A 17,071-nucleotide genomic window follows, 5' to 3' on the forward strand; every position below is an offset into this window, starting at 1 on the left:
TCTTTATTTTCCATATGAAGAAACTGAAAATTAAGGGACTTGCCCAAAGTAAATGGAAGATCCAGGAATGAGTGTGGCTCCAAAATCTATACTCCTAACCGCCATAGACTATAGCCTTTCTGCAGATTATATTTTTAATTTTGTAAGGATAGGAATAGTCTTGTCTAATGGACCTTGGGTTTTAGTTACAGGGCAGTATGGTTATCCTTTATATGGTATTCTCTTAGATTTCATTCCTTATACTTTGTTTTTTTCTGAAAAGATTACAAGTAAAAATATCTTTTCAAGGGAAAGGAAGAAAAATAAATCTCATACGATATTCCAGAGACACAGGAACCACATAGGAGGGAGGCAGAGTATGAAATGGGAAAGGCTGGCAAACGTAACATGGAATGCTCACTCTGAAGCAAGTGCAGACCAGCCAGAAACAAATCCAGGATCTCGGGTAAACCACAGCAGGGCCATTACGATGAAGAGGAACAAGGTCACAATTTCTTGATACCTGTGGAAAAATTCCAATACCATCATTTCTTATTTTCTCAGTCAAGACATTTATAGAAATTCCCTGAGCTATTGCCAGGAGTGATCTTAGCAGAACACTAAATACTGTAAAAGTTGGATGTGTCAAAAATTTGAGAGCACCAGCGCAGGTAGAAAAAACTTTACTCCCCTGTGGGGGTCTCTCAGGTTTTCATTCTATCTGGCAAATTTTAGTTGGACAACAGGATGTATTTTGTCATGTTGAGTTATATTCACAATGCTTAGCAATTCTGGGGCCCTAATCAAGTGTAATAAATACCTTTCAGGCACTTAAGTGCTGATTTGCTTTTAAACAGCTACTTGCAAGATAAGCAGCACATATCTGTGTGTGTGTGTGTGGGGGTGTGTGTGTGTGTAGCTTACCTCATTGGCCCGAGTTTTTGGTATTCATTCTTAATCACCTCAGCACAAGCTTTTTGTTGGTATGTTTTGGATTTGTCACATTTGAACATCTTGAAACTGAAAAAAATAATTAAGCCTATTATTTAAAGAATTCTTTCCCTATCACCCTCCTTTATGGAAGACAATTTTTGTGAAATCTTCATAAAATATGAATCTCCCTGCTAATAACAGAAATCTGTGCTTTTTGCCTATATTTCTAGCTCCTTCTTTGAATATCCTATCCCCTTTTCTGTTTTTGCCTGGTTTTCTCATTTTTCAATGCTTAATTTTTGTTGCATATTTTCCATATCTTCCACCAATCTCTTCTTTTTCCAAGTCCATTTGCACCACTGGAATTTTGCCACATGCTGCTTATCACTAACTAACTCTTTATTATATACTTGACCATTACGTTATATTTTCAAAATATGTTTATGATATATCTTCATTGTTAATTGTTGCACACAGACAAGTTTTATTCCACGAATTAGATAAATGATAGTGACAGTGTCATAGAGGTTTTCTTTGGCCATGTATCTCTAAGCACTGGCATGCACAGTAAATACTTGACTCATCAACTCAATAGTACCTTCGGCAAATTTATAAGACATTTGATGTCAGATCCATCAATTTTCACAAAGTATGCTAAGCTTGAGTTATGCACTAGGGTAGGGAAATCATACATACTGATCATAGAGTTCAAACTAGGTCTATTCTCAGAAGTAAAACCAACTCTATTAATTTTTTTTCTTTAAGTTTCTCCACCCCTAATAGTACTCACAATATAAGCTTTCAGTTTATTTCCAATAGTAATTGCCACTCTTCGTTATTTTTTACTGCTGTTCCCCTGTGACTAATTTTTTCTGTCCTGAAGTCCAGGGTCTTCAAAACTTTGGACAGTTTTTATAAAATACTTCTCTAGAAGTAAATTTGTAAAAATTCCTCCAGAGGAAGAAACAAATAGGAAAATAGCCAGATTCTTATGGGTTATGTCTTGGAACTTTGATGAATAGCTCAGTTAGTTTACATTATATATATGTATAGAAAGCAGTGACATTTTCTTCTGTAAAATCGCTGGGGTAAACATGGATATTTATGAGGGAGTACTTAGGAAGACTGGGGTGCTGGGAGAGTAGTTATCACTCGGTTACAGTTACAATTGTTTCTGTCACTCTTCTATTTGCCCTTATTTGGACTGTGATTCCCTTTGACGGAGCAGAATTTCCACAATTCTTAAGCCATTCACCCCATACGTTCATAATCACCCTCATGCATACACCCCAACACTGAACATAAGTAGATGGATGTTGTTGCATTTATAATCAATGAGGGATCAATGAGAAATTTCTTTTTACAATCACAATTATATTACTGACTAGTACCAATCTTGAAATTGTGTCCCTTGTCACAATACAAATACTTTGTATTATAAGAAATATAACTAATCCACAGGCCACCTAGAGAACCATCTGTGGAAGAGAAAAGTATAGTTAAAGAAAGAGATAAAAGTCTCTTTAGAAACTATTTTGTACCCAGGATACCACATATATACTTTGCCATTTGGGTTGCAGACAATAAATAGTTAAGTCAAAAGCCAGATTGGCTTTGCTACAGATGAAGGTTAACGCCTTCACAAAGGAACCGATGAAGCATATGACAATGCATCAGCCTCTCCATTTAAATAGGTTCAGTGGCACTGACATACGAGCTTCTCCTCCCGACTATGCTGGAGTCATTTATAATGGGTGAGTTAACTGTGTTAACATGCAACACACTACTCAGAATGCATGCGAGTCCGCCAGGGGAGGCGCTGATGATTTCTGTTTGACGATCTAAAACCTCTAGAGGTGAACATCCTGGTAGACTGAAAAGGACACTGAAAAATTAGCTGGAGCATGAAGTCATGCAGCGTCTAACCAACAGTGGACACCAAGGGGACTGATTAAACATGCCACTGATCGTGATTTATGGACTTTGTCTAATGTATGCACTTCACAGGATGTTTTTCTTCACGGAAAGCACATCTCAATATATTTATTTGTCCCTTATCTTCTTAATTTCTCCTTTTGAAGTGGTAGGCCATTTTAAAATAATTTCATATATATTGTATAATGTCATTATATGATAGCAACAAAGAATGACCCAACGGTGGGCCTGTGACTCCACTGACTTGAGATTCCTGTCCCCTGTCTCCTGCATTGCCACCTGTACAATTGAATAGGCCCTCAAGGGCTTGGCTTTCCTGGAAGAGGCACTTAGTATGCATCTGGCCTCTACCCATTGATGCCCACCTGCTGAAGTCAGTGACATTCTACACATTTGCCTCAACAGGAGGACTGCCACACGCTGCTCCCACAATCTGGATAGAATTCTTTTTAAAAAAAAAAAATCATCAGTACCATCTTCTCGCTACTACCGAAACTGTGTCAGTTCTGGAGAAAAACCAGAAATAGGAATACAGAGGGGAGAATGTCAGCCCTCATATTACCAGGCTTGGAAAACATGGGCACAGGCATGGAGCTGCACCTGATCACAGTGAGTTGTTTGGCAAAGGAGGAACAAATAGCCGACTTCAGCCTCACTGGCTTGGTGAATAACGTGCTGCTTTATTCATAGGTCACTGAAATTATTTAAGTAAAACCCTACACAGATGAATTTGAATTGTTTTATTTTTCAGGAAAAAAAAAATTCTCAAGGTTTGATAAACAGCTATTTTACCCTTCTCTTTGGAGCATTGCTAAATGATTTGAAAATACACTGCTGCATTTCAGATTTTGCTTAGGAGCCCTTCACATTTGTAAATGCTTCCTGTCATCTAAGTCACTAACTCATTGGTATTTATGAACTACCAGCTTTGATGCCAGCCAATACAATATACTGAAATTCTCTTTGATACATATATTTAACATTTTAGCAGCATCGCTAGGTCTTTACTGATCGATGATTCTTACTTTAACTGGTATGCGTTCAACGTGGATCTGTACATGTTAGAATTACAGCTTTGGAAGTGATCTTACTGATCTTGTGCGTCAATTATATCATTTGGCAGCTGAAGATGCTGAGACTGAGAATGGGTCTGGACTTGCAAGAATCACTCATCTGGCCTTTGAGAAGCCACAGTTTTATCCCTGGTCTCGTGACTCCTAATTCAATACTCTTCCCACAGAGAACATTCTCAGATCTTTATTTCACTTGATATTTTGAAGGTGACATCAATTTTGGTGCCAACATGAAGCAGGATGCCCTGCATGCTACAGATTAAAGTAACAAGTGTGAGGGGCAAACCTTAAAATTCTACTTCAGCCAGTTGGACATGACAACGAGTTTCCTGTGCCCTTCTGGCCTGGTAGTATCTTATTGGCTTAGGATTCAAAGTTCACCAGAATAGATTTGCTTTCTACAGACTCTCTGCCACAGCCAATGTTGTTTAAATGAGATCTAAACTTATTCATAAGATACATGTTATTGTTTGTCAATTTTGTGGGTAAGAAAAAGGCAGAAATATAGTGTGCTTGGCATAGGTGAAAAAGCACTGGATAAGGAGCTAGGAACTTAAAACTTAGACACTTTCATTTATCCTACTAACATGAAATATTTACTTACTTGAATCCTAGGAAAAGCCACTGAAGCCAGATCCAGGACAAGAAGAGAATCATGATAGCAGCCGGGAAGGAAAATATAAACCATGATCCAAAGTTGAGGCACTGGCAGTCAGGATAGCGTCTGTGTGAGAATACAGAGAAGTGTTCAGGGCAGAAGGGACAAGTGGAACCATTTATGATGGTCATTGGGAAGCAGAAGCCCACGTCTTTCCTGTGCTGCTGGCCAAGAAGCAAGTCCAGGGGTGTACTCACCATTAAGAAGAGTAGTTTTACTCCTTGTCTCCTGACTTGATTCTGTAACTGTGTAATTATTGCTGCATCCCACAAAAGCAAGTATGGACATGTTTTGATTTGTGCTCCCTACATTCAATCTCTAAGGAAGTGCTTGCGAGAAAAGGCAGCACAGTATTTGATATTCATTAAATGTGTATGAGGGGGAGTGTGTTTTGTTGTTACTACTCACATCATCAGTGAGTGAGGAAAGACAAATAAGCAGGCTTTGGAGCAGGCAAAATTAACAGGACCTAGTGTTCCCATTTTACCCTGGTAGCGGGAACCCCTGGCACCTACGAAGGGACTGTGATCCAGCCCATCTCATGTCTCCTGGCCATTTTCCCCTCTGATTCTTCAGCCCCAAAGCACTGCAACCATCTCACCAGGCATAGGATAGCCCCTTCTTCCTAGAACTAGATCGTGCCTAGGGGCTCAGTCAAACAGAATAACACCGAGCCAGGTAAAAATAATAAAAAGGTTCTATGGAAAACATCAACTTTTTCGTTTAACTTTTCTAGTTATTTTCAACCTTTTAAATTCACATAATAACAGAACAACAGCAAGAGAAAATGAAGGTCAGATACGAGCACAGTGTCTTTGGTAACCTCACATTCATTGTTCTAAAATGCAGTCTAAATATCAAATAAATTCTCATAGAGTCATTCATTTTATAACTATGGAAAAAAACAATAGGAAATTTGAGAAATGGTTGTCTTTACTATTTTTTTTTTCTTGAGGCAATAACACAAAGACAGAGCTGGAAATCTAAAAAATACAGAAAATGTATAAAAGTAATAAAAACATCACCAACATATTTTAAATAATAGTGAAATCATAAAATAGATAGAATTTTATAGAAAGAGATTTTCAATGCTTATTCTATTTAAATCATACCTTGTATTTCGTCATTTAAAAAAGATTATGTAAATAAATAAAATGCTTCATGCTACATTTATGAAGCAAATTTATGTATTTCAGAGTGTTTCTTCTTCTACTTTAAGATGGTCCTTAAGTGATACAAATACTTAAAAATAATAATAATAATAGGTTCTCAAAACTCTAGATTTCTAATGTGTTCTATAATTTTCTTTGAGCTTATGAAAAGTTACAAATCTCCTTGAGCCCCAGAGTTATCCTTAGCAACTTGAGGACAATTTTTATCTACTTTGAAGAGATATAAGGATTAGCTTACGTACGAATGCAATTAGAAGGTGGCAAATAACAATGGGAAATGTTGGCAAATATGTAGAATTGGATGAGTGGAAAAATGCTTTATCACATCCACGAGGCTCTATTGAAAACTGCTCATTTTTGAAAAATGTTTGTTGTCTTCAGTTGGAAAATAAAATAAGGAATAAAAGGCTTGGGCTGATTTCCCATCAACTTATTAGACTTGGATTACAAGATGACCTGTGTTATTCTGTTCGGCAAGCATAACGACACCCAGAAATACTCCTTGGATTAGGTTTAGAACAATGTCCCCAGGCCTAATTTAATTTTTCACCATCTGTGGCTCACACCTTGAAATTTGGCTGCATTGCTCTACCTGCCCACTGGAGAGACTCCTGTAAAATATGTTTAACTAAAGAGGGGCTTTTCTGAATTTTTGCTTGGAGGGATAGTTTGTTTAAAAAAATGAAATCCTGAAAAAGTTAAATTTTGTTGTTTTGTTTTTCTTTTTTTTTTCACCAGGTAAGGAAGTAAATAAACAACCACATAGTACTGTGGCCTCTATAATCATAACCTTCACCCTTAGACCTACAGTGAATATTGTGAATAAATAATGGAATGAATGGCATCATCTAAACAATTAATTTTGCTGCAATGTTCCTTTTTCCACTTTTGCTCATATCCTACAAATGAAGTGACTGCAAACATGTGCCTAAAGCAAACATAGATTTCTTCTATCATGAAGTATGCTAAGAAATTTAATTCTGATAAAAATCCTTTTCATTCACCCAACACTGTTTGGGTGTCCACCATGTAAGTACTCATCTAGCTATTAGCAACACAGTGGTGAATGAGATGGATGTGGTCGAGGCTCTCATGAAGTTTACATGGAAACAAGCCACACAGGTAATAAACAGGTAAGCATATAATAAAATAGACAATAAAACAGAATAATGTAATATTAGGAAGGAAGAAATTTTACATAATGTGGTCAGGGTAGGTGATGTTTGAAATGAGAACTAAATAGCAAGAAATCGTGTGACTAATTGGAAACAGCATTCCAGAGAGAAGAAAAGCAGATACAAAAGCCTTGATTTAGGAATGAGTTCGGTGTGTTTATGGACCAGACAGGGCAGGGGAGAGGTGCAGATCAAGGATGCTGTCCTGTACTTGTTGATTTGAAATGTCCCTTACTTTTCCAAGTGGTCATGTTGGATAGGCAGTGAGATAAACGAGTCTGGAATTCAGAGGACAGGGCAGGGATAGAGATATAAAATTGGTAGTTATCAGCAGATAGGCAGCAACATAAACAATGAAAATGGGTATGATAATTTAGGGAGTAAGTGGAGTTGTAGAAGTTAAGAGGAACTGGCTGTACACCCTGGGGCACCCTAAGTTTTAGAGGTCAGGCAGAGGTGTAGGAAGGAGCAGATGAGCTAAGCACTTTTAATTCTAACGGAAACCCTGCGAGGAAAGCATTACTATCCATTGCACAGAAGAAAGAAACAGTTAAGGGGATTAAGCAGTTTGCTCAAGGTCACAGATTGTGCAGTCAGTCAAGCTGGATTTTTAACCCAGGAAAAGTTTAAAACACAACTTCTCTTCATTAAGGCCCCAGGCCCTCAACTTCAGCTCCCGGGTGAAAATAGAAAATGCCATATATATTGCAAAATATCCATAGGCTAGAGGACAGACTTTATGTTTTAAGGGCATTTTAAAACAACTATAGAAATGATTGTATAACACAGAGACATGCTTTAACCTAAAGCACATGTGCACATCACCGTTGACACTTAGGAAGATCACGTTGTCACTGCAGCTCTTATGCCCAACTACAAAATGACAAATAACTTTAATACCAATGAAATACACAGAAATGGCTTCAAAAGAGTGGATGCAATCGTGGTAATTTACAGCCTTTTAATAGATCTTGGCCACTAAGAGTCACAATAAGCTAGTATCCACCACACTGAAGACAGTCCTTTTGACTAATGACGGAATTAATTATTTCTGAGACAAAGCCACTTTTCAGTTTTGTATGCGTGTACTTCCAGAAGTTGCTTTTCAAAATGTTTACTATTTGTTATTAAAGATACAGGCTTAGATTTCTAACAGCAATAGCAAAAATAGAAGCAGTGGCAATAACAATAGCTAGCATTGTTGACAAGTTGGTATGTGCCAGGCCCTCTGCTAGAGCTACATTGTCCCCATTATGCCACTGAATCCTCACAATAATGTTGTAAGTTTTAGTATTGTCTCCATTTTAGAGATGAGGAAACTGATGTTCAGAGAAGTTAAACTAATATATGGAAGGCTTAAAATTTGAACTAAGGTCTAAGTCCAAACTCTGTGATGTTTAAATTTCTTTTTTTTTTTTTAATTTTTTTAAATTTCAGAATATTATGGGTGGACAAACATTTTGGTTGCATATAATGCCTTTGCCTCACCCACGCCAGGGCTACAAGTGCGCCTTTCCCCCATACAGTGCTCTCCACATCCGTTAGCTGTGAGCGTACCCGCCCCCCACCCCCTCCCACCTGACCAGGACCCAGTGAATATTACTACCATGTGAGTACCTTAGTGTTGATCAGTTAGTACCATTTAATGGTGAGTACATATGGTGCTTGTTTTTCCATTCTTGTGATACTTCACTTTGAAGGATGGGCTCAATCTCTATCCAGGATAATACAAGAGGTGCTAGATCATCATTGATTTTTGTAGTTGAGTAGAACTCCATGGTACATATATATCACATTTTATTAATCTACTCAAGTATTGATGGGCACTTGGGTTGTTTCCACATCTTTACAATTGTGAATTGTGCTTGCATAAACATTTGAGCGCAGATGTCTTTATTATAGAATGTCTTTTTTTCCTTTGGGTAGATGGGATTGGTGGATCAAATGGTATTTCTATTTTTAGCTCTTGGGGTGACTCCAGCCAATGGTTGGTCTGATAGGATGAAACAGCTGGTCTTTCTAGAACCAGAGTAGGAAGTAATGGGTTAAATGCAGGATAGTGTTTATTAACCATAGTGTTAGGAAAAGAGATTAGGTGGTGACTGGAAGAGTATATCAGTAGAGAAGAAGAAGGGGATAAGGGTCAGATAGAGAGCATTAAGCAAACAGGATTTTCCTAATGGAAGAGCCAATAAAAACTGAATGAATCTGTAAGATCATAACAGGAGGTGGTGGAAAAAAGAATATTTCCAGAATCCCCTGCTCCAAGGATTTGTCAAGGCTAATGGTGAATTAATCACAGGGGAGAGAGAATAGGGTTTTCAGAATTAAGGTGCCACAGCTCCTAGTTTCTAAGATTAAGAATGCAAGAAATATTTCATACTTCATAACTGAATTCAATAATTGACTCAGTCTTGTTAGTATTATTCTGAAATTCTACTTTCCAAACCACACATTAGCTCATGAGATTGGCAACAAAGGAATAGTTTATTCTAACTGGCCACATCTCCAGCTTTGCTGATATTTTAAATAATGGTTATTATGTGTACATATTTATATTTTATAAAAAGAAGATGCAACAAGAGAATATGAATACTCAAATAATTCTTACTTATCTCTGGAAGAAAATGTGCTTTCTTTTAGAAGTTTGCCATCGTGGCACCGTCATCGGTGGTCACAGACCTGTGAGGCAGTGATGCTACAGAACGGAAAGTGTCCTGGGACTCAAGCCACCTGTCTCCACTTCCCAGCTCCTTGGCTGACTAGTAATCATCACTTAAACTCTCTGATCCTCAGTTTCCTCATATGTGAAATGAAGGAGATGTATACATGATTTGAAATTCGTCTGTCTTCACTTGTTCTCTTCTTCCCTCCTGTTACCACTAAGGAGGATACATCCTTCTTTATCAAGACAAACATTTCCATTCTTGCTTCTAATTTCATTCCATTGCCACTAGACTCATTCTGATCAATGTTCTTTTTATTTTTTTTTTCAAAATCTCATGTGTCTCTGTTTTTACTGTCCCCTTTCCCTGAATACAAACCAAACAGACATCTCAGCCTTGTTCTAAAAGAAGGCTCTGCCTCTGATCATACACCATGCTTGTTCTTTTCTTCTCTTCTTTGTCAAACTTAAAAGAACCATTTAAACTTGCTGCCTCCCCCTCCCCACTATATGCTCACTCCTTAACTATTTTCAGTCTGATTCTTTTAATTTTTTTTCCCATGTGACCATTTCTACGCTCAAGAATTTAATTTTTGCATTTATGTATATAGACCCCCAAATGTATAACTCAAATAATGCATTTGCAAATGCCTGCTGAAAATCTCCTATGGATAGACTTTCTGCAGGCCATTTCAATGGATCCAAATTCAAATGTGTTAATTTCTCCAGTGAATCTGCACTTCCCCATGTCTTCTCAAGGAGTTCATGGCATCATCATCTATCCAGCCTTATGGAAAAAAGTCCCCAGAGTTGCCCTAACCCCTCCTTACCCTTGAATCCTCACACCTAATTACTCATGACCTCTTGACTTGGCAGTGTCTCAAGTCTAAATCCTCCTATCACTTCACAACTAGCTCAGTTCTGCCTTTCATCATCTGTCAGCACTTTGATCATGGACTCCTAATTGGTTTCCTGTCTCCAGACTCATAGCATCAATCTGCACATTGTTATTCTAAACTGTGCAAAACATGCACAGATTATTCCACTCCTCCCTAAGAAAACCTGTTACAGACTTTGGAACTTTTTTTATGAATTATGAATTCATTTTATGAATTATTTTTAATCATTTTCTCCATAAACATGGTGTTACCTTTTTTAAAATTGCTCCAATTTGTGTGAGCACATAGCTACAGCCCTCTTTTAGGACACACCTTGAGTTATGTTTATAGGGAGGTAAATTTTTACTTCTGGGGTCTGACTAACCTTGATTTTGTCTTCAATCTGCTAAATTGAGCCTCAATTTCTCTGTTCTAATGATAATACTATTCAATATTTATTGAGCATATGCTTTGTGCTAGGCACCAAGTGCTACTTATTTTATGTAAAACTTGAAACAGCCCTCTAAGAGAGGGATTATATTATTTTCTTCATTTTTCTGGAAAGATAATAGGCTTAGAGAGCTTAAGTAATTGTCCAAAGTCATCTAGCTGGTGAATGGAAGAGCTGAGATTTGAACACAAGCGTTTTAACTCCAGAGCCCATGTTTGTGATCACCATTATATACCACCTCCATAGCAAGAATATAGAGGGCATGTGGACACTATAATGTAAGTAAATTATCTGGCAAGGACTCAATACCTGTCACTCTACCTTCCCAACTATATATCAAAAAACAAATGTTATTATTTTTACAAGTTTTAATGGTTCTCACATACATATGTTTTGTTTAGACAATCAGATGGAATCTTCTTCCTGGCATGTTTTATTTTTTGAATTCTTTTTTTTTTTTTTTTTTTTGTTTTTTTTTTTTGTTTTTTTGTTTTTTTTCTTTTTTGAGACAGAGTCTCACTCTGTTGCCCAGGCTAGAGTGAGTGCCGTGGCGTCAGCCTAGCTCACAGCAACCTCAAACTCCTGGGCTCAAGCAATCCTCCTGTCTCAGCCTCCCGAGTAGCTGGGACTACAGGCATGCACCACCATGCCCGGCTAATTTTTTCTATATATATTTTTAGCTGTCCATATAATTTCTTTCTATTTTTTAGTAGAGATGGGGTCTCGCTCTTGCTCAGGCTGGTCTCGAACTCCTGAGCTCAAACGATCCGCCCACCTCGGCCTCCCAGAGTGCTAGGATTACAGGCGTGAGCCACCGCGCCCGGCCTTGAATTCTTTAATAGAATTTAAAACAGTGCACTGCACTTTGTCAGTCCTCAACAAATGTTTGTTGATTGAGTGAATGAATAGAGGTCTGCTTTTATTTCCACTGAATAACTTTCAGCTTTCTCAGAATTTGTTATTGTTTTCTTTGTGTAGAAAAAAGAACAAAAGATATAAGGGCATTATAATTATTATTATATAGGCATTATATACAAAGACATTGTATATAAAGATATGTATATATATGAATATCTCAAAAGAATAGAGCTTCAGAATATGTTATACAATCTCTTCCTCCAACAGTTTATTTGTAAAACGTCACCTTTATCTAAATGTAAATAGTAGGATCCAATTAACTCTGAGGTTTCATATACCCTTTGGAGTTGGGAGAGAACCAAAATGAAATTGTTGAAAATGATCATTGGTATTGCTCAGAAAGATGGCAAGCAGTATCAAGGTGGCATTATTGTAGCAGATACGTAGATAAAGCTCCAAACATCTGAACAAAGAATATATGTTTTGGAATTTTAAGCTTTTATAACAGTTCCCAGTGAAACTGAATGCATTCCATTCCCTTGTTGCTTTAGGATGCTATTGTATTTTGGAGGACCAACATTTTTTTCAAAGTTCATTCAATATCTAGTTTACATAATACTATCAATTATATTTTTTTAACATAATGGTATGTTTTCTTTAATATTCCAGTGTTTTGTATCAAAAAAAGATTCTTTGAGAGTTTTTTCCACTTTGCATATAATTCCTAACATAAAGGCAACCTTGTGAAGAAAAAAACACTCAATTTCAAAGCACATTTTAAGTGTTCCCTAAATTTAAAGTACTTTTTAATGATTAGGAGAATTAGAACATTACACAAAGAGGGAAAATAGTTACTGAAACATTTTGTTCAAAGTGCTATAATGTTCTCAATTTGTTGTTACAAATGGATAAAAGCATCCAAAGAGTAAAGGAAAAAGTTAAATAAAACAGGAAATTTGGTTGATACACCATGCAAGACACAAAGACCAAGGGCAAACTCAATATGAATTATTTCAACTGTATCAAGTAATTCCACAGGAATGGTGGAAATCATCAGTTCTCTAACATTAACAAAGATAAAACAATAAGAATTTGGTCTAAATGTTAGGGGAAAAAACTCACAGAGCGAACTAAGATGTGGAATCTCTTTCCTTGGGGAATTCATGAGAAAGGATATAAATCTAGCTTTCAGAAATGGATCAGGTGTATTTCCTGTCTTGAATTAGAGGATATATTGTATAAATACTCTCTGGCACTGTGAATTTCAGAAGTCTCTTTTAGAAACCAAAAGTCTTTTAAAGGTTTCTTTCTAAGTTTTTTGAAGTATACATGATGAATGTGTATTCACAGAAACAATAACTACACATGGAGGTTTGTGTAATATTGATCCTAAACTTTTATGCCAGTCTTCTTGGTACACAAGCTCCCATTATTTCTAAAATGAAGATTGACATTTTTGGGGTCTTGAATTTCTTGGAGAATATATGCATGAAGAACATTTTGCAAATAATTTCAGAAAGCTCATAGAGTCTGTAAATCCATTTCTTAGAGTGTAGCTTTCCTGCCTCTGAGCCTATTTTTTCTGTGATCTGAAGACCTGTTGCTGGGCTTCCTCAATGCTGCACACCTTCTTGGGACTCTGACTATTATACGTCCTTTTAGTAGAAGCAGTCTGACATTTCCAGCATTTCTTATTACTGACATTTCTTATCATTGGGCAGTCCTTCAACTCTTTTTTGAATTCAAACACCAAGTGGTACTTCTGTTCACCACTCATTATTTAAGTTCAAATGCCAGACCCCAAACTCTACATAAATTGTCCCATGAGAATAATTCTTACTTTAGCTAACTACCATTTGCAGTATTATTTGCATTGAATAATGTCCTCCCTGTTTGATTAGAGTGATCAGGCTAATGATCACTTAACTCTTGGTTAAGAGTTATCTCCTCTGAGCTGACCTGGGGAATCTTTAGGCATAGGTTAATTCATTATGTCCTGACTATTTAAATCTCAGTACAAAGGAAGGTCTGTAGACTTATAGATGTCCTGATGGGGAAAAAAAAAAAAAGAGAGATAATATAGCATCTCTATTCTTGGATTTTCTGAATTAGGTGAGAATAATTTTTATAATTTCTGTGCTGCCCATTTGTTAAATGAGCAATTCAATAATGTTACTTACGTATTGAAATGCTCAGCGAAGATTAGGTTGGTGGAGGTACCAGTGATGGTTGTCAGTCCCCCAATGGTAGAAGAGTAAGCAATGCATAAACACATTAGTTTACACATCATGTGGTTCTTCTTTGTTCCATATTTGTTTCCTGGGCCTGAGTTCTGTACAACAACAACAAAATACCATGAGAACAGCCCTATTTGTAGTCATAACAAGCATAACAACATTTGTTATGGACTGAATGTTTGTCCGCCCTCTGCCCCCCGCAGTTTATATGTTGAATCCCTAACTCCTGATGTGATAGTATTTGGAGATGGGGCATTCAGAAGGTAATTGGGGTTAGACAAGGTCATGAGGATAGGGTCCTGGTCTGATGAGATTAATGTCCTTACAAGAGGAGTCATCAGAAAGCTTAATGTCTCTCTGTCTGCCATGTGAGAAGGTGGCCATCTGCAACCCCAGGAGAGAGTCCTCACAAGACATCAACCCTGCCAGACCTTAATCCAGTTTCCAGAACTGTGAGAAATAAATTTTTTAGTTTGTTTGTTCAAGTCACCCAGCCTGTGGCATTTTGTTATGGCAACCGGAACTGACTAGTACAGTGCCTATCTTTCCATAAATAGAAATGTTAACAATAAGAACCATTTAAACTGAAACCACTGAGATATTTTACAAGTATAATTTCATTCATTCCATCATCCTTCTTTTTGGTGTCTGACCCAACTCTTCCCTCATGTCTTCCCTTTTTACCACTATTCCCAAAGCTTTCCATTGTTTTTCTGCTAATATTGGTGGTACATGGTCAGTAAGTTCCTTAACCTCTTTTTGGAGAGTTTTCCCACCTTGGTACCTAATGGATGGTCCCCAGAGGATACCACTCCTGACATTGAATGTTTTCAACTCCACATACCTCAGAATTGAGAGGTAAATTTAGTGTCCTCCCTGCTTCCCACTATCTCTTCCAGAACATTAATCCTCTACGTGCTCAAAATAAACGAATTTTTCTCCAAGTATCATGTAATTTGGGTATGTCTTTCTCTATTTTTTTGACTATGACATTCTGATCTCCTCGCACCCACTGCTGTCATTTAAGATAACATTTGCACTTGGCACGCGATCATTTTCTGTACTCCAAATCCCGTCAGCATCTGGATAACTATACAATATTCATGAATAACTTTTCAAATATCCTGGCCTCACAGATTTTTGACCTCATTTCCAAATACCTTCAATTCTGCTCCACCTCAGTCACCCCCTCCCACAGTTACACCTTGGACAGTGGCATATCCTCAAATGGTTCCACCTGGGAAATCGCTATTCCAAATGTAAGTATTTTCTTTAAGAGTAGGACTTCGTAGGGTGCCAGCCAAAAGCAACTTCATTATTTCTCTCACTCATGGCCCATATAAGCACACTTTGTTGGTTTGATTCTTGCTGTTCCTATAGTGAAATCCAAGGCAGAACCAACAAGTTTCCTGGTCATTTCATTTAATAAATAGATTTTTGGTCATGTTTAGTCAAAAGAGAAGCTTCATTTCAGTAGCTTAAGTAAACAGTGCTCCATTTAATTAAAAAAGCCCCAACTTTATTTAAAGTTAAATGTTCTTTTCTCCCCAGATCAGGCCTGCCTGCAAGTCCATAGTTGGACGGAGGTTTGTGAGTTTGGCCCTCCCTCTGTTCTGCCTGCCCCCAATTCTAATTCCTCCCACCACTTGCTAGACTCAGTTTCTAAATCCTCACATTTGGGTTGTTGGGAGAAGGACAGGATGAGGAGGGGAGTGGTAAGGATTAGGAGAGGTCTCATTTGAGTGGTATATGAATTAAGATATGACATTAGTACTCTCCAGGCTTGGTGGGTATTCAAAATGACTCCATGTAGTGGGCACTTGTATGGGATTTTAAGAGGCTTTTATCACTCAGATAAGAACATCAGATTGTTGCTCCTTCTGTGTGGGTAATGTATCTCTTCCACCTGGCTGGTTATGGCACACTGTGATTTCTACATATGTTAGTCTCACCTGGCCTCTATATGCTGAGGTCAACTTACCCTGCATAGAAGCTCTCTCGGAGGAAGTTGCCTTTCAAATTACCCCAAATACCACTCTCCTCACATGCTCTCTACCTCTGGTCCAAGGGAAACAGGTACCTCTACCCTGTTGTCAGTGAAAGTGAAGCTGAAACTCCATGGATAAGGAGATTCAGCTATGACTTTTCACTTTCTAATTTTTCAAGAGTGTGTCAAACATTAATCCATTGACCTCTTCTATACCTAGATAGCAGATATCAAGTTCTCCAAGTGGTGGTTTCTCAATATCTGTCTTCCCATGGTAAGTAGGAGATTCTTCCCTTCCCTCCTTGTGGATGCTAAAGTGACTCCATCTTAGATGCTAATTTACCATGTTGACTTCTGATTAACCCTAGTTCTGGAAATACCTCTAAGATTTCTACTTTATCTACTATTTTTTGTGTACGAGCATGTACTTAAAATAAATCCTGCCCTTAGATCAAAACAACCTTGATGATATCACAGAAATTATAGTCTGTGAGATACACAGCATTCTTGCCTTTTTCTGGAAAGGCTGACTTTAATCATCCTTCTGAAAGACATTATACCCTTTTCTTATAGTACCCACCCCTGGGTCTGGGAGGTAACAGTGCAAAGATCTATCTGTCTTGCTGCATCCCAAGACCATGCTTCTCTTTGTAGGTTTGTCAATAAATTGCCTTTTACCAACAAAGTAATTTGTCTGCCTCATTCTTTGGTTTCTTGGCTAGCTTTCTGCTTTGGGGGATTGCTTTGCATATATGGCCCTCTCATGAAACGCTCATTTGTGGTGGTACAGGTGTGTGTGTGGGGTGGGGGTTGGGGAAATACTCCAACTTCCTCCCTAAGTAGACTATCTCTCAGCCTTTTCATTTTTAACACTAAGTTTAAGCATCTAAAATTGTTTTTTGGTCATCTTACTTGCAAGTCCTATGTAAGTGGAATGTGGGAATACCTGTGATGTGTACTTGATATTATAGTTAATTAGGGATATAAAGAGTTCATTTTACCATCCTACACACCAAGAAATTTGCCCGCCTTGCCACAGTTTCTTCTTTCAACCTTGCTGTTGAGTTATT

At 37.6% G+C, this 17,071-nt stretch overlaps 1 protein-coding gene across 1 annotated transcript in view; it reads right to left on the reverse strand.

The window, feature by feature from the left end:
• Positions 1-16,865, reverse strand: part of SLC13A1 (solute carrier family 13 member 1) — a 30,254-nt gene extending 13,389 nt beyond the window's left edge. Inside the window, 9 exon segments of the mRNA XM_069462341.1 lie at positions 401-502; positions 904-999; positions 4,525-4,644; positions 13,958-14,109; positions 15,219-15,293; positions 15,295-15,351; positions 15,353-15,390; positions 16,274-16,312; positions 16,790-16,865. Of these exon segments, the coding sequence (XP_069318442.1) occupies positions 401-502; positions 904-999; positions 4,525-4,644; positions 13,958-14,109; positions 15,219-15,293; positions 15,295-15,351; positions 15,353-15,390; positions 16,274-16,312; positions 16,790-16,865 (755 nt within the window).
• Between the last annotated feature and the right edge of the window lie 206 nt (positions 16,866-17,071).

The sequence above is a fragment of the Eulemur rufifrons genome, chromosome 29 (assembly GCF_041146395.1).
Source record: "Eulemur rufifrons isolate Redbay chromosome 29, OSU_ERuf_1, whole genome shotgun sequence".
Classification (NCBI taxonomy): domain Eukaryota; kingdom Metazoa; phylum Chordata; class Mammalia; order Primates; family Lemuridae; genus Eulemur; species Eulemur rufifrons.